The sequence below is a fragment of the Pinus tabuliformis genome, chromosome 5_2 (assembly GCF_031772625.1).
Source record: "Pinus tabuliformis cultivar Carrire ecotype Pingquan chromosome 5_2, CPIR1, whole genome shotgun sequence".
NCBI lineage: Eukaryota > Viridiplantae > Streptophyta > Pinopsida > Pinales > Pinaceae > Pinus > Pinus tabuliformis.
Genome location: NC_142306.1, coordinates 670028699 through 670054886, shown reverse-complemented (window position 1 = coordinate 670054886; position 26188 = coordinate 670028699). Strand labels below are relative to the sequence as shown.

Below are 26188 nucleotides of genomic sequence, written 5' to 3'. Positions count from 1 at the left end.
AGCTGAGGTGAAGACAAAGCCCAAGCAAGAGTGAAAGAGAAATCACCAAAGATAGTTGGAAAGGACAAAAGACTCAATAGATTCCTCATCCCTCTTCAAATTCACCAAGGGTGAAGTCGAAGCAGAGGATATTATCTAAGTGGCGCAGCGAAAGCTTCTGATGGCCTACCTAAATATCACTTCAATGGGAAGTCTGGATCTAAGGGTGGAAGGAAAGGTAGATGCCTTGCTTATAATAAGTTCAGCCATTATGCGAAGGAGTGTCTGAATGGTAAGGACACATCACTTGATGATGATAACAATCATTCCAGGGACATCTTCAATGACCGCAGGAATGACAGGTAATGCAAGTCATTAGGGAAATGACCGACTCTTCAAAGAAAGCAAGGAACTCCAGGTATGAAGAATCAAATGTTGTTTATGATAAAGGAATATTATCTTATATTGGCCCTCTCCACTACTTCTTCTGCAAATATGGTGTCAATTGCTTTATCACCTTCATCTGTCTCTTCAACTAAATATATTAGATCTTCAGTCCTCTTCAACTAAATATATTAGATCTTCAGTCCTGCTAGTATCAACGGCTTCCAAGTCTTCAAATTTGTAACTGCTTTCCTTTTTCTTTGTCATCTTTAATTATACCCACATTTCCAATTGTCCTAACATATTTGCGAAGTCTTGGTTGTAATCTCCAAATTTCTGGTTTGGAAGCATTTTACCGTGAGCCTTCAGTTTTGACCCTCAAATTTCTTCTCCTTAATATTACCCAAAGCTGGCTAGAGTCATGCTTTGATACCATTATAATATATCAAACAAAACTTCAATCACAATTATAATCTTTCAAGCAAATGTTTATAAATTTTCCTACACATTTTCAAAGTATTTTCACAAACACTTGGAGTGCAAACTCATAAATTAGATATCATAGGGATTATGCCTTTTTAATGAGGCATAGAATGATCCTTTATTGAGAGCAACTGCCAAGAATTACAATATTATTTGCAGAGTATACACTTAGAAGTTGAAACCATAAGACCGAGCTTGATTGGGAAATGCTCTTGAAATCAAATATATTGCTACAGGTATGTCTCCAAAGAGAAGCTTCAGATTTGGAACATGACAAACAATTGTCTCCTTTGAAATTCACAAAACCATTCGACCTCCTCCAATATATATAGTGTTGTTGTAGCTAACAATAACTCGAGCCTCCTTATATACAGTGATTTTATCCCTGCAAGTTTGGTCCGTTGTTTGTGACTGATAACAATGTTTCCGAAGATGAATAATGGTTGGAATTCGATGCTTCAGTTCCTCCCTTAGGGACAGTGCAAGGAAGGTAATACACAACTTGCTTTACTCCTAGAACAATGATTTTGCTACAACAAACCCAAGAAACCCAATCTATTTCTAATCCTAGAGCAAGATTCTCAGTTACGTACAAGAATTCAGACCCTCCTTAGTGCAATAATTCGGCATCAAAAGATTTCTTCTAATGCGAAAAGGGCTCAGCCTCCTTGATGAAGAAACGTCGGAAAATATGGGGAATGATCTGTTGGAAGAAACAATATTGCCTTAATCTTTGCTGAGCAATCTCCTAGGTGACTGCCAAAATCGTTCTTTAATACTGAGAGCAGGATAGCTATTCGGCCTCCCTATTTTGTCTTCCCTTTGGCACCAAGTAAGAGAACTTGACCTCTTAATTCTGCTTGCAATTTATCCCTCTACATGTTGATGATTCTCGACCCTTTAGAAGATAAATCATGGACTTGGTTTGTCGCTTGGACACAAGAGTTAATTCCAGAACCAATCTCTTCTTCAACCTTCCTGGAAAAACAATTATGCTTGGCCTCCTGGACTAAGATGAATAACCCTACAAAACTGAATCATGAAGCTAATAGTTTCCTGCAACCAAAATTTCATCCTCTTCGAAATAAACCAAGAATGTAATCCAACTAGGGCTGCAAGAACTTTTCCAACAAAGATGGAGGAATCTAACTAGGGTCGCAAGAGATCCACTCAAGCTAGTGTGGTGGGAGGGTCTCACTAGAAACCCTCAAGACATTTTTCTAGGGTTCTTGAGAGGGGTACTTTATCTTTCAAGACTTACCTTTGTAGCTTCTTTGGTTTCTAAATCTTTAACTTCAAAAATAAATCAAAGTTACACATGTATTATTTTTAATGTTTTATAAGTTCTTTTCACTTATTTATAACCATTTGATAGGTTTCTGTGATCCATATCAAGTTTATGAGAAGAGTCTTCAACGAAAATCACATCATAATTCATTTGTCGACATGTTTCGAACCAACGAGTGTGGTTCATCGTCAGGACGAGTTGAAGAACCAGATCATGGTTGCATGTTAAATAGAGAGAGCAGGTCCTCAAACGGTTATATTTGACTGGGAAATGACTATATTTGACTGGACAACTAGGCTGGACCAACGGCTACTAAGCAACAACTAAGTTTGACTGGGCACCAAGACCAAGGGATAGGGAAAGGAAAAAATAATTAGTTAATTAATTTTTAAGTTTGTTTAGTTATATTTATTACCATATGCTAGTAATTAATTATTAAGAGTATGAATCAATAATCTATTAATAGAACTTTTTATTAAAACTAAATAGACAAATAGTTAGTTAGTTAATTTAAGGGATAGTATGTTATATTTAATTTAATTCCAAGAACCATAACCTAATAACTAATAAAACATATTAATTTATGAAATAATAAGATTTTTTTTTAAATAGATAACCTTTTAAATTAGTTAAATAATGACCCCATACTAACTAAAGGGAATCCAACAATATTGGACAATTATCAATTTTAACCACTTATATATATATATATATATATATATGACTTACTTATATGTATATATATATAAGTAAGTCCAATAAGTAATAAGGTAATAATTACTCACTAGGGTCACAGGGAAATAATTAGAATTTTAAGTTAGTTTGTTATAATCATTACCCTAAGGTTGAGCAATAACCTATTAATAGTCATTTTTGTCAAAACTAGGTAGACAAATAGTTAGTTAATTAATTTAAGGGTTAGTTTGTTATATGTATTACCTTAAAAAATAAAAGTTTGTATTTTTTTTTTTGTCGGTAAAAGTGGGATCTTTCATTTTCTATTGCATCAAGTTATAATAGTTACAAAAGTTTGGTGACCTCAACCCGCCCCGAAGGGAAACCAGGTCTGTTGGCCACCTAAAATCCTTAATAGCCATCCAGTAAAAGAAAAGTTTCAGTCTATCAGTCCATGCCAAGTGAACTCTACTATCAAAAGCACTACACTTGCTACTGTCCAACATTGTAAACAAACTGTAAATGAAGCTGAGGACTTGACTATCTAACAACCTCTTAACAAAAACTAACAAAAACTAAGCAAAAGCATAAACGAAGCATGACAGATTAGTCTACCACATTTTCGGGCAGGGTCTCTTCAGCTTTTGTCTCTGGCACTATCATCTTCAGGAGTTGTTTAATTTCTTCTAGCTTTTCATCTTGCATGAGCAGGGTAATCTGGAAGTTCTTCATTTCTTTCTTTAAGTTCGGGATGCCCTGGGCCTCCTCAGCCAATTCCATTGCTACTTGTTCCATCGCTTTTGCCATAATTCTCTTTACAACCCAGTAAACATGTAATGCCTGCCTATAAAGAGACAGTCGACTTCTGGTATTACCTGGATCGGGAATCAAATTTCCCCAGTCCTCCATCTCAGCTTCTGAATCCTCTTGCAGCGCCTTGGCTTCTATCTCCTGAATTATCCTACGGATCTCAGCATCCGTGCCTTCTTTGTAGGCTTTCTCCGCTTCTTGAACCATCTGATTCATGGTTCGACGTCCTCGTCTCTGTTCCACTGGCGGTTCCGAGTTCGCCTGTTGCCTTTCGAATCTCCTACTTCGGCCCCTGCCTCGACGCCCGCCTCTCCTACGTGGATGCATGGGCCCTTTCCTTACTGCTGGTTCACTTCCCTGCCCAATTTCAAAATTTATACTCTCTGTTACTCCCTCACCTCGCTGTCCTCTGGTTCGCTTCTCGACATCTGTTCTTGTGCCTTGTTGGTTACCCCCTGGTCTCCGGGTCTTCCTTTCTCCTGCTTTCCTGGCTGTAGTTTGGTGTGGCCTCTCTATTATCTCAACTTCCTCGTCAAACACACGTTTTTCCCCTGTCACCTGGTCCTGGGTTATGCCCTCCCAAGTTCTGCGCATGATTCTACTCTGCCCTGCCTCATTTACTTCCATTTTCGTGGCTGCTTCCGTCTCTATCTCACTTGCTGCAGCTGTAGAGTGTCTTGCAAATTCGCCACCTGTACTCACTATCTGTGTGGAGGAGAGGGCTACCTTATCGCTCCAGCTCCAAATGCTTTTAACCGTTCTTCCTTTGCTCCTTTGCAACACCGGCCTCTGTTGGAGTTCCGCTCCTTTTCTTCTGCCCTGCGTCTCCTTCCTTCGGCGCTTGCCTTTCCTTGGAGTACCCTTTAAACTTTTGCCATCTACCTTCCGACCTCTCGCATCCATGCCGCCTTTCTTACAATCTCCCCTCCTCTTCTGATCACTGCCCTTCTTCCCATCACCTGTCTTGATTGCCCTGACAAATCCTGGCCTCGGGATCCTGCCGATTCTGAGCTCCATCATTCCGGTTTGTGTGTTATTAATGACTCGCGGTGGTTCCTCCTGCCACCTCGCCCTTTTCATTATTTTGCCGTGCTTCCCCATCTCCTCCACCCCGATCGGGGGCCGTCTGTAGCTTTTCTCATGCCATTGTCGCTTCTTTATCATCCTGAGTGATAATCGATGTAAGGATCTCCCATCGTGGTTTGTCCACCTGCATTGGCCATATATTATCGATCTGCCCCTCCTATTCATTGCATCCCCAGTTGGCTAGGAAGTCAACAACTTTGTTTCCTTCCCTTTTTACATGGTTAAAAATTTTGTAGTCTATTCGTCTCATGATGTCTGCCAAATCTTGTATTAACCCCGCAGTCCTCCAACTTTTCGCTACCTGTTCCCAATTTTTGCCATTATCCAATTTCCTAAGACTTTCAATAACTAGCTGAGAGTCCCCTTCAATCTCCACCTGAGTATATCCATTTCTAATTGCTATTCTAATGCCTTGATACACTGCCATCAATTCTGCTTCATTATTACTCATAATACCTCCCTGATCCGCATAGACCCATCTTGTGCGTCCTTGGCTATCCCTGAATATCCCTCCAAATCCATCTGGTCTTGGGTTTCCTTTGGAAGCCCCATCAAAGTTTAGTTTAATGAAGTTTTCTTGCGGGTACCTGAATTTGGACAGACTCTTACTCTGGGTGTTCTGATTTTTTTTGTTTTGAGGATGAACCATACTCATTTTCAGATCTAGACTGTCTAGGATTCTACTCTCTTCTGGGGTTGTCTTCCAATCCTCTTCCTCCCAAGCTTCCGCTAGAATTGTCTCTCTTATGAGAGCTTTGTTTCGTTTCCAGATCGAATCCGGGGGGTTAGATTTGTCTTGGAATATTCTTAGATTTCTTTCTTTCCATATTAACCATATATTGAAGCCCATTGCCAGACTCCAGGCTCTCCTCACCACCTGGCATGAGAATCGTCCTTTGCCCCATTGAAAGATGGTCTGCTTGATATCCTGTGGATCCCTATTGGTTTTTCCAAAGAGATTTTCGATTTCAATCCATTGTTGAAGGGCGATAGGGCAAGAATTCAGGAGGTGTTCTTGGGTTTCTATGTTTTGCTTGCAGAGACCGCACCTGGTTGGGCCGCATATACCTCTCTTCTGGATCTAATCCCACGTTAGAATTCTTCCTTTTCCTACCATCCATGCTAACAGGGTTACCTTTGGCCACCACCTATTCTTCCGGATTTGATCCCAGTCCGGTTCCTCTACCCTTTGATCTTGGAGAGTGGTTAAGTAATAAGCTTCCTTTATTGTGTAGGTACCTTTTGCTGATTTTCCCCACCGAAGGATGTCCTGGCCTGTTCTAATTTTTATCCTTCTTGATTCTATTTCTTTTATAAATGCCATTCTCTGTTCAGGGTCTATATTGATGTCCCATTCTTCTGGATTCCTCCATATTCTCCATGTCTCGTTTTTCCCTGCCTCTTTCCAATACTCGTTCACATACTGAAGTCCTCCTGCTATTGCCCTTTGATATGTGTCATATAAATGTTGAAGCTCCCCCATTCTCTCTCTTTGCTGCCAGGCTTCCTCCCAGAATTTGGCTATTTTACCTTCTTTTATTTCCCAGAAAGCATGCCTCCTTATGATGTCCCTATTTTGGCTTGCCAGGTCCCATACCGTCGATCCCTTTGGGACTTCCTCTAACCTAAGAATGTCCTCCTCTGATGTTGGCATTGAATATTTTTGTGTCCAGATCTTTTTCCAAAGATCATCTCCCCCTCTCATCCACCTCCACCAAAGCTTCGCACCCAGGATTCTGTTCATAGTCCCCGGATCCCTGAGACCAAGGCCTCCCTCTTCTTTCCGCTTCGTCAAGCCTTCCCACGATATAAGAGCCCACTTTTTTTGCTGCTTTGGGCCTCCCCAGATGAATTTTCTGAAAATGTCAACCATCTTAGTACATACTCCTTTGGGTGCTGTCATGACCGATAGAGGGTAAATAGGGATGGCTTGGAGAATTGATTTGAGAAGAACAAGTCTACCAGCTATATTCAAGGATCTGAATGCCCAATTTGACAATCTAGATTTAAGTTTCTCCACCGTTTGCTGCCAATTCACCATTCTTAGGGGATGTAAGGCTAATTGATTTCCCAGATACTTAGTAGGCAGTTCTCCAATTCGGAATCCCAGGGTTCTGGTCAAATGTCTTTTGATAGATTCAGGTGTATTGAAGAGGAAGGTGCATGATTTTTCTCTATTAATCTCTGTACCTGAAGCTTCCGTAAAGAGGTCCAAAATCCACTTTATCCTCTTGACTTCTCTTAATGACACAACACAAAAAAGCATGATATCATCTACAAACTGTTGGTGCGTAATAGGGAGATTATTTCCCCACAGCCTCAATCCTTTAATTTTCCCTTCCCTTAGTTCTTTCTTGAGATATCTTCCGAGGCCTTCTGCTGCAATTATAAAAAAGAAGGGTGATATAGGGTCGCCCTGCCGTAGTCCTCTTGTTGCATTAAACATTGGTGTTGTGGATCCGTTTAAAAGGATGGAGAAATTTGGGGTTGATACCATCTCATAAATCCAGTTCACCCATCTGTCACAAAATCCAAATGCTGTAAGGATTGATTTTAGGTAGTTCCAATTCAGTCGATCATATGCCTTCGATAGATCCAGTTTTACCATCATTCCCTTTTCCTTTTTCTGTTTCAAGGAGTGAATCACTTCCTGAGATACCACTATTCCATCAAGAATTTGTCTCCCCTCCACAAACCCAGTTTGTTCCGGGGAGATTATAGTCGAGAGAATCGGTTTCAGCCTCTTCACCATTAAGGTAGCTATGATTTTATAAATTACGTTACATAGGGAAATTGGGCGAAATCCTTGAGCCGAATCAGAGTGGGCCGATTTAGGAATAAGAGAGAGGAGAGTTGAGTTTATGCCATGCCATACCTTCTGGAGCCTTCGCGATTCCTCCACCACTTCCAGAATGTCTCGCCCTAAGAAGTGCCAGCTTGCTTGGTAAAATTCCGCCGTAAACCCATCCGGGCCTGGAGCCTTGTTTTTTTTCATCCCTTTCACGATTTCCTCCACTTCCTCCAATGTTGCCGCCCTCATCAGTGCCAGGTTTTGATCCATCGTGATCATTTTTGGAATTTCATTACATATCCTTTCTATTGCTACTTCTCTGTCCACCTGGGGTTCCGTGAGGATGTCTCTAAAGTGCTTGACTAATGTCTGTTCCATACCTTGGTGCTGAGTTATGCGCTGTCCTTCCTCATCTTTGATGGAGAAGATTCTGTTCCTTTGCCTATGCTGTATCATTGCCTGATGAAAAAATCTTGTATTTTTTTCGCCCTCGCGTAGCCAGTTTATGCGCAACTTTTGCTTCCATAATATTTCTTCCTGTTTTCATCTTTCTTCAAGTTGACTTATCAGTAACCCTACTTCTCTGCTCCTTTCCTCGCTTCCTCCCTCAGATATAATTTCTTGTTGCAATCTTTTCATTCTGTCCTCTAATCGGTGCTGCTCCCTAAATATATCCCCAAATTCTTCTTTATTCCATTTTTTAATCTTTTCTCTGATCTCTTTTAGTTTTAGATGGAAAGTCTGCATTTTACTCCGTCCTCTCTGTTGGCTTTGGGTCCACCATTCCTCCACCTTAGGCAAAAATTGCTGGTTCCTTAGCCAAAAAGCTTCAAATCTAAAGGGGCGCTTTTTGGGGGTCGAATTGATACCAATTTCCAGTCTGATGGGCCAGTGGTCTGAGCCTATTGCAGGGAGGATTGTTGCTTCTACTAGGATATCCCTGTTCAGGATTTGCTCCGATACTAGGAATCTGTCTAATCTTGACACAATTTGGTTGTTGCCTCCTCTTCTGTTATTCCATGTATGTGTCCCATTTATCGTGGGTATATCCACCAATCTCTGCTCCATGATTGTTTCCCTGAAGGCTTCCATATCTTGATCTGGTCTTCTTGATCCTCCCCTTTTTTCTGCTGGGGTAGTGATCATATTAAAATCTCCCCCAACTATCCATGGCTTCTCCGGCATCAACCTTCTCAAGGTCTCCATGTTTTGAAGAAATCCTCTACGCTCACCTGGTACATGTGGCCCATAGATACCTAAGAGGGTAATCCATTCCGGCGATCCTATCAGTCTAAAAGCTCCTGAAAGGATTCATGGGAGACTAACCCAATTGTCGAATTGAACCTCTTCTGGGTTCCATAGGATTGCAAGCCCCCCTGCCGTGCCTGTCGCATCCTGCCCCATCACTTCATACTGTGTCTTAAATTTTCTTAAAATTTCCTCCAGCTTCTGAGTATTAATCTTTGTTTCTTGGAGAATCATTATACTAGGTTTATCTCTCTTCAGTCTATCTCTCAGGTATCTCTGTTTACCTTTACTGTTGAGACCCCTGATATTCCAACTTGTTATTATCATTTTAACAGTTTTGTAGGTTGTTGAAATACCTCTGAAAGAGGTATAACTCTACCTGAGTTAACCAGCATCTCACCTACCATTTGAATTGTTTCACTCATAGGTCGTCGACCTCTTTTCCTCCCTCCTTTGCCAGTGCTGCCCATTTCTATACTCTGAGATCCTTGCGTCCCTGCTTGCTCTGGTTGGTTCGCCAGACCTGTTGCTATCTTCTCCTTATATTTTTGAAACATTTCCTTATATAACTGCTTCTGTTCTTCTGGTATGAAACACTCGTCTAGGTTTTTCCACTCCTGTAATAATCTTCTCATAACTTGCTCCTCATCATTTCCTTTCTCCGTCTGGGGGTCTACTTCCATTTGAGTCTGCTCAATTTGTGAAACCTTGTTCCTTACTTCTCCTCCTTGTTCCGAGTTTACCTGGGCAGGGTTTTGTTCTTTGAGCTCATTCGGTATCCCCATGCTATCCTCCTCATTTCCTTCCTTTTCGCCTTCTACATCCTCCTCCTGGAGAATGATGAACTTATTACGATTTTCCAAAGGAATAGTTTTGACTGGTGATTGCATCCTTGGCGTCTCTTTTGCTTGTTTTTTTCTTCTCGGCACTTCTTTGAAACCCTCGCCTGATCCTTCCTTCACCTCTGTTGATTTCTCCTTTTCAGCCCTTTTCCTTATTGATTCCTCTGCATTATTGAATGGGCATTGTCTGAAGAGATGCCCATATTCATGGCATCGCCTGCACCGGAATGGAATATGTTCATAATCCACCGGTTGCTGCCATACTTCATCGTGGTATTCTAGTTCAATAAAATTAGGAAGCGGCTCTGTTATATTCATATATACACAAATCCTTGCATAGGATGTGTATCTCCCTCTTTTGGTTGTCTCAGCTACTTTGACAAATGATCCTATTGTGTTGCCGATTCCTTCCAAGATCTCAGGGTCCCAAAACTCTATTGGTAAACCAAACAGTCTAATCCAAATGGGGGCTGCTAGCATTTTTTCCTTGTCTGGATTGTAACAGTCCTCCCAATGCCGCATAAAAAGGCCCGCACTGTTCATAAAATAGGGTCCTCCCTCGAAAACCCTTTCCTTGTCGTCCAGATTAGAGAATATGACTGTAAAGAAACCCTTTGCTCCTAGTTTCAGGTCTATATGCCCCTTAGGTGTCCACCTCTGATGAATCCATTTAGATAGGTCCTTCTCTGTCGGCCAAAAACCTATAAATTTGCAGATTAAAGCATGATCTTTCATGTAACACCTATATTCCTCCAGTTTATTGTTGGGGATTACAAACCTAGGCTTTTTCAGTGCTCTTGGAAGACATCTGTCGTTCAGTTCCGCTTGCCATCTGCTTCCCAGTACCGGCGTTTCTCGGTTCCTTAGATCTCCTTGCATTCCACTTCTGCTCGATTCCCCTGCTACAATATTTTTGGAGGGGATCTCTCCCCTCCCCGCCACACTTTCCATTTGGCTGTCAGCCCCTTCCCGATTTTTCACTCCCGCTTTTTCTTTTCAGCGATCCTTGGGTTGTGATGTCTCCAGAGCCGCCCCTTCTTACCCTGCACTCTGGTTCCTTGCCGTTTGACTCTGCTCCACGACAAACCCTAGCCTTACAGAAACCCTCGACTCGCTCTCGCCCTCATCCTCCCCAGCCCTTCTTTTTCAGCAATAAAAGTTTGTATTTAATTACCAAGAACCATGACTTATTAATAGATCCAGTTAGTAATTTTTACTTTATTACTTATTGGACTTTTATATTAATAGATTATTGCTCAACCTTAGGGTAATAATTATAACAAACTAACTTACATTTTTAATTATTTTGTGAGTAATTTTTACCTTATTACTTATTGGACTTATATATATATATATATATATATATATATATATATATAAGTGGTTAAGAATTGATAATTGTCCAAATATTGTTGGATTCCCTTTAATTAGTATGGGGTCATTATTTAACTAATTTAAAATGTTATCTATTTAAAGAAATTTCTTATTATTTCATAAATTAACATGTTTTATTAGTTATTAGGTTATGGTTCTTGGAATTAAATTAAATATAACATACTATCCCTTAAGTTAACTAACTAACTATTTATCTATTTAATTTTAATAAAAAGGCTTAGTAATAGATTATTAATACTCTAGCATATGGTAATAAATATAACTAAACAAACTTAAAAATTAATCAAATAATTAATTTTTCCTCTCCCTATTCCTTGGTCTTGGTGCCCAGTCAAACTTAGTCGTTGCTTAGTAGCCATTGGTCCAGCCTAGTTGTCCAGTCAAATATAACAGTTTGAGGACCTACTCTCTCTATTTAACATACAACTATGATTTGGTTCTTCAACTCGTCCTGACAATGAGCCACACTCTTGATTCTAAAAGCATCCACAAAATGTGACTTAAGCCTCTTCTCATAATACATTTGATAGATATTATTTAAATTATTTTATCTACATGGTACAATTTCAAAAAAAAACTTTACTATCTTGTTTTTTTAATACATAGATTAATTTAATTTTATATCATTTTGTTTTTATATTTTTTAATTATTTTCAAATTAAATTATTTTTCATATTATTTTTACTTTTAAATATTAGTTTTAACTCTCATTTATATGTAAGTAAAAATATTCATTTATATATATATATATATATATATAGATATATATATATATATATATATAATTTTTTGGACAAAAATAAGAAAAACTTGTTATTAATTATGTGCCCGTTCATAACAAGAAATTTGAGAGATTTACTTCATGTTTCGTTTCACTGAAAATTCTAAGAGAGAAGAAGGAGAATCCTCCAAAAGGTTTAATTGATATTTATTGCATTTCTTCTTTCTGCCCAGGCTTAAACATCCACTACTATAAATTCTACAAAACTGGCCAGCTATTAAAATGCATTTATAAGGGATTTTCATAGATTTCTGAGGAGGGTTGGAGAATTAGAAAACACGGAGTTGTTTAACTCAACGGTAAGCCTCTTTACACTTGCTCACTCCAAATACATCACTATGTGTCCCATTATATAATGATGGGATCACTAGACTTGATGGACATAACAACCTGAAAGATATACACTGTGACTCAGCTATAACTTACTTACATCAGAAAACAATGACTTCTAGAACTACACCTCGTAACTCACATAGATCTAGAACATTTACTGACAACTAAGAAGACAACTCAACAAACTTATCACATTTCCATTTCTACATTATTCTAACATCCTTAATAGAGAAATTGATTTGCTACAATACATAACAATGCATGCTGGTCTAAGTCTCAACTAGGCTTACAAATATGACTCAAATATTTCATTTTGACTTTCTTTGCTTCAACATATTGATGAAATTTATTCTTGGAGTTGTCGCTCCAAACTCTGAAAGCTTGTTTAGTCTTCTTCCTACTCTAGATTGTGAATTTTGGATATTGCTTTATCGCAACTAGGATGATGTTAGTCTATTTCAACTCTTTTTTCAACAAGTACATTTTCATCATCAATAGTTTCTTGTTTACTTGATTGTTGCCTCATCAGTTCATAATAATATCTTATTTCCTCTAGGCTCCAATGCATCAAAATACCATGAACATCTTCAAATATATCCACCACTGTTTCCATTTCCATGTCATCTAAATTATTTATTGATTCACCATTTTTCTCATTTTCATGAGCATTCACTATTCCGACCACTGCTTTGAGACCTGCATCAATTTGTTCAAAAGGTTTCTCAAACCATTCTTCAATAAAATTTATTTGGGCATCATAATCAATTTCAACATTTTCAAATTTGTGTGTTCCCTAATTGTTGCTATGAATTTGTCTTCATGTTCTTCTATCTCTGCTATTGTGATAAGATTTTCATTATGATTTTTTATTGCTTCTACCATGGGTAGAGCATTAACCTTTTGGTCGTCGGAAGCAAACAACAATTTATCAATCAAATTATTTTCAAAGATAACCTGCAATTTATTTTCATAACACAAATGTCCATTATCAAATTTTATTGCAAATTCCTCTTTATTCAATTCATCATTTGTTGATAAGTCATCCATAACTTTTTCCTCTTCAATCTTTGCACCTAGTTGTAGATTTGTTACTAAGAATTCACTTTCTGCCATTTAATTCTTTTAATTCAATTCTATTTAACTGTTTAATTCTCCTTTATTGACCCATCATGTTGTTCTTGCTCGTATATTTCTTTTTCAATTCCTTAAATAAAATCATTCCATGCCTCAACTGCTTTGATGGTCGCGCTTTTTTCATTTTAAATAGTCAAAATCTCTTTCAAACCTCCACGGTTGTGGATTGACAAATAAAATCATTCCATGCCTCAACTGCTTTGATTGTCACGCTTTTTTCATTTTAAATAGTCAAAATCTCTTTCAAACCTCCACGACAAGTGTTCAACGTCGTATGTGGATTGACTTTCCACCACTACAATTCTATCAATCAGCCACTCGACAACATGTCTACATTGATACCCTCAGTTTTAATTGGTAGTGGTTCCTTCATCTCACGACAACTACGTATCATCCAGAGGCTCTCCTCGGTAAACACACAACAGATCTAAACTTTCAGCTTTTACCACGACAAAGAATCCAATAGCACTCTTTCCCACTGTCGATCTGATCAGATCCTATAAATGTCAGCTCGACCCTCCTTATTTTTTCCTTCATGCAACAATCATCCTCATGCACAACTTTAGTCTCCACACACACACCTTAGTCTACAGAACTTACTACAACATGATGGCACACAATGAAAAAAATGCTCAAACACAAGCTCTTTGTCACTACGCACACCACAACTTTTTCAACACGGTGATTAATAACATATTTACACAGTTTTACAATGACTTCTTAGATTTATTATTGGCATCCACGCATACCTTCAAAACGACGATCAACTCCATGCACAACTTGGATAATTCTTTCTGCAACACCCAGATTTAAACTTTATACTGAGTTTGTTCAAAATATGACGGGACCTTCAAACCACGTTGCCTATGCAAATTCACCGATCTAATGATTCACCCTCCCGACTGAATCTATAATAAGCAAGCGAAAGCCCTCGGGAACTGCAGGAGAATTGAATAATTATTCTTTAGAGCCTGGTTGTTGCCCCACAATACCACTGTACACAGAGCTCGAAGATCCCAGGCACAATACAGAGTCCCACAACCTGATCACTGATAGCTTCAGCACAACTTTCAGCTTCACAACCCCAAGCCGTAATAGAGATCATATATCATCTAGATCGGATCACGTCAGATCCAATCATATCAATGAATTTCATGGAACAACGACTTATTTTTTACCGTTGACACCACCAAAAAGAAGCACAAACAAAGAACATATAAGTTTCAGAATCCCAACAGGTTTGAATCCCACGTACATACATCAATTTAACTCCTTCGCGGGCTAAAAAAATCATCAGATTTCTACACTCATAGATCTCGCTCCTTAGTAAACAAATCTGCACTTCAGTCACACGTTCGATCCACACCAATCAAATAAATAACATCAAGTGCAATCGGAACACAAATAGAAATTGCAGTCAAACTTTGTACACAACAATCACACTTTGGATTATCACAACAACGACATGCAAAAATTCTCACATATCTAACTGATCTCAGCAACCAAAGCAGAACTATGTCCAATAATGACCTTCACTGATAACAATCAATCTCTATGGTGGTATATCTTGGCCAGACTTTCGCTGAGGTCGTGAGTTCGAGCTTCTTCAACGCTCACACCCCACGCCACTTGATCCACACACACTGTCACAGGATTTGAACTCGAGCGTCAAGCTTTGTGACTCCTCGTGCAACAGATCATTTCCTTCAAACACTGAGATCTGCGGCCCTTCCAATTTCTTCAACGAATTCAAATCACAATAGCTCTCGCCCGGCCACACGCGCAATAGTGCCTTGTGCCTCCTCACCGGAACAAGCACAAACTTTACACTATAAGAAATGAATCCCTCAACTGGTTCTGAACGCCACACCATAAGATCTGATACCAAATTAGAAAACAAAGAGTTGTTTGACTCAGCGGTAAGCCTACTTATACTTGCTCACTCCAAATACATTACAATGTGTCCCATTATATAACGATGGAACTGGTTCTGAACGCCACACCATAAGATCTGATACCAAATTAGAAAACAAAGAGTTGTTTGACTCAGCGGTAAGCCTACTTATACTTGCTCACTCCAAATACATTACAATGTGTCCCATTATATAACGATGGGATCATTAGCGCAATAGTGTCTTGCGCCTCCTCACCAGAACCAGCACAAGCTTTACACTATAGTAAATGAATCTCTCAACGGTTCTCAAACCACACCATAAGATCTGATACCAAATTAGAAAACACAGAGTTGTTTAACTCAGCCATAAGCTTATTTACACTTGCTCACTCCAAATACATCACAATGTGTCTCATTATATAACGATGGGATCATTAAACTCGATGGACATAACAACATGAAAGATATAGAATCCAATTCAGCTACAACTCACTTACATTAGAAAACAATCTGACTCAGCTACAACTCACTTACATTGGAAAACAATCTGACTCAGATACAACTCACTTACATTGGAAAACAATAACTTCTAGAACTACACCTCTTAACTCACATAGATCTAGAACATTTATTGACCACTAAAAAGACAACCCAACAAACTTATCAAATTTCCATTTCTACATTATTCTAACACAGAGCTTGCTGAGCTGCTGGAGTCTTCCTTCTTCTATTGATTATGCAAATCTACTATATGGAGGTGAAATCCTTCCATTTCATCTTTCATTCTTTGAATATGAGCTTGTTGGTTTCGCACAGTTTCGCACTGGTCAAGAATTTATTGCCTAAGCTCCAAGGCCTCTGCAAACCAGTCTAGAGGAGGATGAGGGCATAACTGACAATTGTGTTCCATTAGACTCTGGGCGCAATTTTGTTTGACGAGAGTGGTATGCCCAAGACTGGAGCTCGCGATAGAGTATGGTTGCCTTCTTCGACTGGTTGCTGTTGAGAGAAAGGAGGAGGAGCTTCGAGCTATCCTCAAGTTAATTTCCAGAAGAGATGCTCTATTTTTGTTAGCCGATTTGAGATGAGTCTTATGAGCACATATGAGCTGAGAACCAAGAAAGTGATTGCACTTATAGGCTGGAGAGGTAAAGAATCACTCGCTTGGACTGCAATTTAACCATTGATATAATCACCCCAAGTCGGAAGGAACTCTTCAACATAATATCAACATATCTAGGATGTTGCCAGCGCATCAAGGTCTTCCATGTTTCCCTGATCTCAATTGGAGCCAATACCTGGAAAATGAAATGATTTATGTTGATTATATTTTGTACTAGGGATGAGGGAATACAAATCGAGAAGCCATGATTTAACTCCAAAACACCCCAGATGAGAATACGAGTTGGATCTCTGTACAAAGAGGACGTCCTCGAGGATACATTTGTGTAGTGAAATTTCCTGCAAAGGAACTTCGCACAAGGATTGAGATGATATGAAACTAGTGTGAAGCCTCCCATTTGTACTTTAATGGCAAGCATGATCTTCAGCCTATGTGGGAACGTAAGCCATGAATATCCACTTAATTGTTCATCACATTCACGCTATGGGGAGAGTGAATTAGCAAGAATTGAACTAGAATCATGGGATACTTCTCCAAGAGCGATGATCATTATTTTTCATTTTGCCTTCTTCCAGGCAATAGGCTATTTTGGCTTGCTCATCGGCTGCTCAATTCAGGTTGCGGAGGATACGATGGAAGGTTTTCTGAGCAAAAAAATCCCCAAGTGTCAAAAATTCTACCGAGGAGAGAAAGAGCATTATTAGAAGGGAGGGAAGACAAATGATTAAGAGAGAGTCCCCCAACATTACAAGGGAGGGAGTACTGAATTCTTTAGCTAGTTGAAGTCTAAGCTAGAGGTCATACATTTTTTTACATTGTTTGGTTTCTTCCGGGGTCTAAGGGATATTTGATTTTCTTTTCTCCATCAAAATTGATGATAATCACAATTTTTCTACCACTTCTTAGTATTAAAAACTTTGAATTCAATATAAATATAATAATAAAAAGATTAAATTTAAATTTAAATTATATTAAAGATAATATTAAATTAAATATATATATATATATATATATATATATATATATATATATATATATCATCTTTTAGTTAAACATAATTAAAAATATAGAAAAAAATAAAAATCAAAATAAAACTTTATATTTAATTTTCAACCTTTTAAGAAATTTTTATTAAAATCTTTTATAGTTTTTGAAAATATCAATCTATATATATATATAATTAGTATTTTTTATGTTATGTTGTTATTTTTTTTAAGGAATAAAATATTATGTATTGTTATTGATTTTTATAAATTTCCAAACGTAATTTCATTTTTTTTAATAGAGTAAATGAAGAGATGAGTGAATCAATTATTCTTTACTACATAGGTACTAATAATTTGAAATACAAAGCAAAAACAATATATTCAAGATCTACTATCTATGGCATCTTGCTACCATATTCTTTATTAATAACTTAGGTCAGTTGGCCTAATATTTTAATCTACCATTACATTGGGCTTGTTGATATTAAGATACTAATGAAAGTCCTTGATACATGGGAATAAAGCTTCCCATTAACAAGGGCATCTCTACTGAGAAACATGCATTTCTATCAACATCCATTATCATTCCTTGATATCAAGGATGGCATGGAAAACCCCAAGACACTTCCACACTTAGGGACGAGCACAAGGATGTATGATGCATCAATAATGTTGGGGATGTGTCCTTGTGGATCATTGCTTTGCACCAAAAAAACACATAATACATGATTGGAAACAAGTTTCAAGCTCCAACCTTGCTCATAGCAACACCATTCCTATACTAATGATTAATTGGGTTGGTTGATCTTGTGCCCAAGAGAATTTATTAAGTCATAATGTGAATGACAACTAAGAGAATGCTCCTTTATATAGGGGATCTTTTCTTCCACCAATATATTTTCCCAAGTGGCTATTGTATTACATTAATGTGGAAAAAAAGATTCATAACTTATCACAAATTAATTAAAAGTGAACTTGTAAAAACTAAACCAAAAAATATATCAAATAAACATCACGGCTTAACCTATTAGTCCATTGCTTCTCTACATCCATTTGTTATAGGAACAACACGAGGAATAATGACATCTTCCATGAGAATATCACTACTATAATTAATCATTTGTACCTTGTAAAATGCTCAATTGCAATCCCTCTTATCTTCATACTTTGGATCCATATTCCTACATCGAAGATATAATGCATTATCCATGCAACTAGCTTTGTCGCTCTATTTAGATAACTTTATTCCTCTTAGTAGAGTGGATAAATAACAATTTGAGACCATAGGTAAATTTAAAAAGATGTTGAAACTCTAGAGTTATGGAGCTCCAATAAGATGCATCTTTCACTAAGCAATATTCCATCACATCAATTTGTTGGGAATCATGACCAGGGTATTCTTAGGAGTGCTCAGTGCTTGGGAATCTCGCCTCCAATTATTAAGGATGACTTTCCTATGCAATGGACATCACCATTAACTTCTTACTAGAGATGACAATTGTATGTCCGTGTTGATGCGAGCCCATAGTTAGGGAGCATAAGGGATGCATGCCCAAGGTTCAGAACAGATCCCTATGGATCACTAGTTTGCCATCTAACAAGAAAGTACGAGAAATCTACACAAAGTAAGCTTCAAGTTCCATTCTTACTCATAAAAACAAAGCTCGTGTATGGTCATTTACATGGTTCACTGATTCTCATGGCTAGGGAAAGTTAATAAGTCAAGTAAAGATTAAAGATAATCACAATTAATGAATTGATCTCCTTATAATACATTATTTTGACATCAATTTTTCACATTAATGAGTGGTGCATTGGGTTTAGTGTTCTAAAAAAGTTTTTATGACTTTAAAATCTCATTTAACTTGTCAAGAATTTTGAATATAATCACACAAAATGTTCTTGAAACTCAAATTCAAAATCAATTACATGTAGATATGAGTTCTTAACCAAAATATTAGACAATACCCTATGACAAGATACCCACATGTCAATGATAAAAATTCGACTCACGATGATGTAGGGATATATGGAGATCACAAAAGGATTGAATTTAAAACTACAATCAATTATGAGTAAGGGTCATTAACCAAAATGTTACACAAATGTTTGTTGAAGATACTTATGACAATGACAAAAATTTGATGCATGGTATTGTAATAATGTGTAGACATTAAAAAGTCAATTGAATTTAAAACTAGCTAAACTTATAATACATATGTTTAATTAAAATATAAATATTTAATATCTATGATGTGTAGATTAGTTGGTTTAAGTAAGGTTTAGTCCCAACTATGAGTAGATCTTAGTGATCCCACTATGGATAAATTGTTCTTCCATATCCCACAATAAATAGATTATTCTTCCATCCAAACTTCAACACAACCTAGTTTAAAAAAAAAAACAACCAAAAAAACAAACATAATTATTTAATAAAATATCCATCTAAAGGAAAACTAAAACGCATTTTAATATAATTCTTCAAATAAAACATGGATATTTAATAAGATACCCATGTTATTAGGAATCCAATTGTGATACGGTAACATTGCAAGGGTTCTTCAATTAAAACAAGGATATTTGATCAGATGCCCATGTTACAATAAATCGAATTGTGATAGAGTGATAGTGCAGGGATTTCAAATTTAAAAATCAATTATTTTGCATGCAAATTTTTAACCAAGCATAATATTTATATGGTTAATTACATTAAAATAAACAAAATACATTTTATATATATAATGTTATAAGTAATCGAATTTTGATACAGTGATATTGGAAGGATTTGAAATTGAAAAATCGATTATTTTGTATGTAAATTGCTAACCAAGCACAATACATTGATAAAAACAAACATTGCTAATTTGGCATGTTAATTACATTGAAAAAAAAAACATTTTTATAGGATTGGTTTAACAAGTTTATTAGTATATTAGTTGTTGAGGGACATTATTATGTCGATTGTTGATTCCCCGAATATTCTGAAATCGAACTGACATGGACGCGGTTAAATAATTGACCGCGCCCATGTCTGTCTGATTCCTAAATATTCGGGGAATCAACAATCGACAAAAGCTCAGGGGTTGTTGAGTGGGAGAACTACATTTCATAGCTATGTGTCGCGGATATCATATTTTCTGATCAAGATGATAAATTGACATGGGATGGTCAGATAATCAAGGGTAAGATAGTGGCGAGGGAGATATATTATAGGTTTTTTTTGCCTGCTCTTGAAAATAGGTCATGGTTTCAGAAATCTTGGTATTGGGAGATCCTGCAGAAATTAAAATTTTTATGTTGGTTGTCTTTGCACAACATAATTTTCATGTGGGAGAACCTTTTACACAAGGGTTTCAATGGTCCTGACATAAGCATTATGCGTATGAATGATATTGAGGATGTGAGGCATTTATTTCTAACTTGTCCCTTTGCGTCCACGATATTGGTCGGGGTTTTACATCTATTAAACATAGATAAGATTTGGATGTAGAGCTCGCTAGAGGACTGTCTTCATCACTGGTTCGATTCTCAAAAGGATCATTGTGCACTTCCCTTCTAAATCATATAGGGCATCTGGAGAAATCGGAATTCTAAGATCTTCGAACAAAAAGTGGCAGATGTTAGGAGCATAGTGTTAAAGATCATGACATATTATGCATAGATTGGTCCTAGGAAGAAGGAACAAAACAAGAGAACAATCCGACTAAGGGACATATGGAGGCACTACTTTGTTGGATTCTTTGATGGTGCATGTTCACAAAGGAAGTGCAGATGTGGTGCTTTTATTGTAATACAACCCGGCAGATTCTACGATTTTTGGTGGGAGGGTGGAATTGGTACCAACAACCAAGCATAAATCATTGCATTTTGGAGCGTTCTTATCTATGTCAAGTGGTTGGGCATCGATGTTTTACATGTGCATGGAGATTCAAAAGGCATTATTTATAGGGTCACGGGGCATTCGCAATTTGATCTGCCATCACTCTCAAATTGGATGTGTTGCATTCGTACTCTAGAATAGTATTTCCAACAAATCTCCTTCATGCACATCTATAGGGAACAAAACCAGGTTGCAAACAATATGTCAAAAAGAGGAGTGACGATCACCCCGGGAGTGATCGATTTTGCAACTTTTGTCCATGGTTATTTGTCTAATGCGAGGAGCATCAACATCATATAGGGTCACTTAGTTGGCTCTCTGAATGTGTGAGCTTTTGCATTTTTGTTTATGATGGACTATAAGTTCAGTTTTTTTGTGGAAGTCTTTACCTTTATATATATATATATATATATATATATTTTTTTTTTTTTTTTTTTAATATTTTTTTTTTCCTAAATAGTTATCACGTTTGCTAGAATTGATATTTATACGTTTTGTACAAGAGCGACTAGAGGATAGTACAATTGATACACTTAGATGATTTATAGAAAGACTTTCTTTAGAAAATAAAACTAACACGACCACATCAATAAATGTGGTTGACATAAGCCATATGCATCAACTTATTTTCTCAAATAAATAATCAATTACAACTCTTTTTCAATTGATTCATTTTCAAAATACATAATATCTTCTACATGAAAGAAAAGAATACTACTATAAATACAAAAAATTAATAAAAATAGTATTAGCGTGCATCTCTCATAAAAAAATTTACACATGAAAATTATGAAATTCAAACCCTAAACCCTACATTAACCATAAAGGTGGAACACTACATTAAACATATTCTCAAAGTTTATGTTCAAATTGGTTACAATGTCAGAATTAAACCATAAACTTTACTTTGACTATAGCCATATAAAATATAAATAGAAACCTATTCAATAAAATCCTATATATATTAGAGACTTGTTGATAAAATTAGTTGCATCACCCAAGGTATAACTCAAAAATATACTAAATGAAAATATGAAACAAATTATACACTATGCACTAACACAGAAGACAAAAGACAAGAATGTTAAAATTCATTAAAAATACGAAATTAAATTCTTTAATCAACCTATTTGCCAATTTAAAATATATCACTACCTGCACAAATATAAATGCTTCTAAACTGCCATATTTAACGACGACTGGCAGATTCACACGGATGGTCTATAGAGGCTTGTCAATGGAGGTAGGGGTTAAATTTGATGGGTGCCCCTATATTTATGTGTACAAATTTCATCTAATTTCTGCAAATTGTATTCATAATTGTTGCAAAATTTCCATTCTCTATTGTACCAATCCACTCGTCTCATTGCTACACTTTCTTTTGAGACATGTTGATGAAACGTTTCTACGATTTTTCCAGGTTGTTGAAATGTTTAGTCATTTTTTTTAAAGATGGAAATAGCGAGAAAATATATGGAAAATATGTATCTGCATATTTGTAATTATTTATTTCTAAGAAATAACAAAAATCAATATTATAAAGTGAAAAAAATATATATTCATAATTACTCTCACATGAAAATAGTGAATGTAAATATTGTTGCAACTAAATTAGACAAAAAAAAATTCACTTAACAGAAATTGAAACACACATACCAAGTTTTCCATTTAAGTCACTATGATGCCAATCCCATTAAACGAACAATAGTTGTGAAATAAGCTTCAAACCAAAAACATAATGTGCATGAACTATGTAAATGTTCAAAAATGTTCAAAAAGTAGATTCAATATCAGCATGTACACAAACTAAATTTTGGATAGTTTCACCAAAAGAGGTAATTGTCAAAACACCACCATTACAAACATAAACATAAAAGAAAAAACTTTAAATATGTAAGATTATTTTTTCTTTAGCATCTTTACAGATGTCATATACCCTATCCCATTCCACCATCGATGAATCAAGACCAGTTAGGGACACGCTCATCAAGGCATCCAATGCAACTAATGATAGCTTTGTTCTTCAGACATCCTTTATTATTTTTTGTCTTGAGTATCCTCTCTCACAAGCAATTGTACTTGCAGGAATAGGAAATATTGTCTGCCATAACTTTGACATGTTAGGAAAATTTGTATGCAACCTCGTAACATAAAAAATCCTCCATGCATATTTCATGGATGATCCCTTGTAATTAACACGAAGAGTGTCAACAAATGGATGCAACTCTTTCAAGCAAGCCCAAAATCAGATGTAGTTTTGTTTTCTTCACTTTGATAATAAGGATGTTGTAAGTGTTGAAAAATATTTTCGAGCCAACACTTTGAATTTCGTTCTCTTCCATGAACATCCTCTAAATAATGGCAAGGGATAAACAACCTTGCTGAGTTGAAAAATGCAAGATCAGGGAATCTTCCGTTCAAATTCTCTACAAGAGCTTGAACATAATATTTTGCAAGTTGTTTTCAACTTTCTATTGGACCTTCAATACAAGGTTTCCATGATTGTTTTTGTATATCAACACAATCATCATATGCATGTGGAATTTCTACAAATTGTAATTCATGCTCGTGAACAAACCCCTCCTTATCACAAATTTCTAGAAAGCCAAATTTAGAGGTATTTATAAATTTAGGTAAATAACATGTGCCATCTACAAATGTGTCGCTTCTTAAAAACTACCTGATTGGACCAGCCCTTTACACTTTCGTATAAATAATTAACCGTTGATTGTTTTGTTGTTAATTGCGTAGCTGGTTGAATTTATGGCATTGTACTATGGTTTTAATGTTTCAAGGATAAGTGTCTTGGCCTTGGGGCTCGCTCCTTCCTGCCTCTTACCAAACCCTCGAAACCCTAAGTCGGGTCATTTCGCTGCTGTTTCACTCTGCTACTTGTGAGGTGAGGTCTCTGGTTCGTTTGTTGTTTTATAGGGGTTTTGTTTCACTGTTCCTGGTCATGCATTTCCGTGAGGGTTTCCACCTGCATATGCCGTCTATGTTTCCTGTTTTGTGCTCATTTTCTCGGCTCTGGGTCTGGAACCCTTGGTCTCGGGCTCTGGTTTCAATTTTGCTCGGCTCTGGTTACGTTTTCGGTTGTAAACTTTTGTTTTTCACTATTGGTTACAATGCACTTACTCCACTGTTTGATTGTTTGCTTGGTTCTTGCCACAGGTTGCGGTTGCGGAGTGGCTCGGCTCTCGGCTCTCATTTGGTGGTTATCTAGAGGTAAGTTTGCTCTCCATGCTAGTCTTTTTTTCCTCGTTTCCTTTTGGCACTGACAGCTCTTGCTCCTTGTGGGCAGTGAGCACTCTGCGGCTGTAACCTTTGTCTGTGGTTTCTCCTCTGGTTCACACGGGCTTGGCTCTCTCGGTGAGTTTCTTGGTGACCCTTCCTCTATCTTCAACCCTATATCTTTAGTTTCATTTCACTGGTTCTAATGGCCTACTTGTTGGCCTTGCAAGTGCGCAACTTGGCTCCATTTGTCGACCTTGCACCCTGACTCCTACGCTCGAACTGGGTAGGGTCGCTCCTTGAAAGTTCTTTATTTGTCTGTTTGAGGGTTTTGCTGTTCGTAGGGTTTATGGGACTATAGTCGTGGTTTGGCTTTGGCCTTGTTGTTTCTTGGCCTCACTGTGCCTGTGGTTTCACTGTATATTTATGGCTCCGCTATTTAACTTATGTTTGTAATGATACGGTCCTATGGTGACCTCGTGGTGGTTTTTGGCACTGTCAACTCTGTTTTATTGCTGGTGTCTGAATATTGGACTGTGGATGCTCAGCTTTGACATATATATATTTATACAGTGATTTATGTTGATAAAAATTTGCAAAGGAAATTGTTATGAGTTCGGTTCTGTACCTGTAACTTTTTTCTTGGGTATTCCTCAGACAGTGGCTCTCTTGTTTCTTCTGTAAGCCTGCTCCGTTATCTTGCTGAACTTGTATGGATTCTCTTCGTGCTTCTGTGCTTACTGTTCACTGTTTGTCATCATTATGCTATGGAAAAAGAAAATGAATTTAATTGTATCACACAGAAAAAATACTTAAGTTGTAATATATATGGGTTCAGATGTATTTGTTCTTCAGAATGTTTCTGTGCTTTTTCTATTCAATTCTATGATGGTTAAAAGATTACAATAGTTGTTTCCTTTTTTCGTTTTGTAAAGAGCACTGGACAATTATCAAACTGCCAGTAGTTACATTAGGTTATTTTTGAATAACTGTCCTTTCTTGATTTGTAATCTAAAAGTAAACTTTAAATAAAATTGAAAATAAAAAGAACATCAGCAAACACTAACAGTGGGCTGAGACAACCATTCCTAGAAATTTAAATGAAAATGAAAACTAACGAAAACTCAATCTGTTAGAAAAGACAAACTCCCAGCCATGACCTCCCTGAGCTGGATGCTCCTGCATCAGGCTCCTGGGGTAGGTGAAAATTCATGGCTCTGGTCCATGAGCTCCTCGATAGAATACCCTGCACGTTGTATTTGTCCTGCGTCAAGCCACGAATTGTCCTCAATAGGGCGATTCTTCCACTTGATGAGGTACTGTAGGTACTCCTTTCTTCGAGTCTGCCTGGCCACCTGTGTATCCCTTTGATTTCAAGTGGCTGAGCTGAAGGCATTTGTCTCATCCACGAACTACTCTCTCCCTAGCTATCTTGCTTTGGTTGCACCAAACTGTCCTCTTCCGGACTGGCAGTGTATGGGAATAAATCCGCCACATTAAAGTTGGACGATATTCCTATACCTAGAGGCAATTGCAGCTCATAGGCATTTGTAGAAAACTTACGCAGAATTTTACAAGGTCCAATTTTTTTGAATTTCAGCTTATTGTATTCGCCTTTAGGGAATCTTTCTTTGCGCAAATGCACTAGAACTTGATCCCCTACATTAATTTGTACCTCCTAACATTTCAGATCTGCTTTCTGTTTGTACCTTTGACTGTTGTCCTATAATTTCATCTTCACCTACTCATATAGGTCGTTCATTGATCTTGCAAAGTCTTCCCCATCAGCACTTCTTCTTTCTAACTATCCCAAATCTCGTAGCTCATGCACTCCTCGAGGATGCA

At 37.2% G+C, this 26188-nt stretch overlaps 1 protein-coding gene across 1 annotated transcript; it reads right to left on the bottom strand.

Moving 5' to 3' along the window:
• Positions 1 to 8039: 8039 nt before the first annotated feature.
• LOC149160859 (uncharacterized) lies at positions 8040 to 10537 on the bottom strand. Its single transcript, XM_089434724.1, has 2 exons — positions 9124 to 10537; positions 8040 to 8797 (listed from the first exon to the last, which is right to left on the bottom strand). Exons 1-2 carry the CDS (start codon positions 10535 to 10537, stop codon positions 8040 to 8042), a joined length of 2172 nt encoding a protein of 723 aa, XP_089290850.1.
• Between the last annotated feature and the right edge of the window lie 15651 nt (positions 10538 to 26188).

What these genes read in the sequence shown, in the direction of transcription:
- LOC149160859 (XM_089434724.1), bottom strand. Translation starts at nt 10,537, where the DNA reads ATGGAAAGTGTGGCGGGGAGGGGAGAGATCCCCTCCAAAAATATTGTA. An exon ending in TGAGATGCTGGTTAACTCAG is followed by an intron (nt 8,798 to 9,123) that starts GTAGAGTTATAC and finishes GAATCCTTTCAG; the next exon opens with GAGCTTTTAGACTGATAGGA.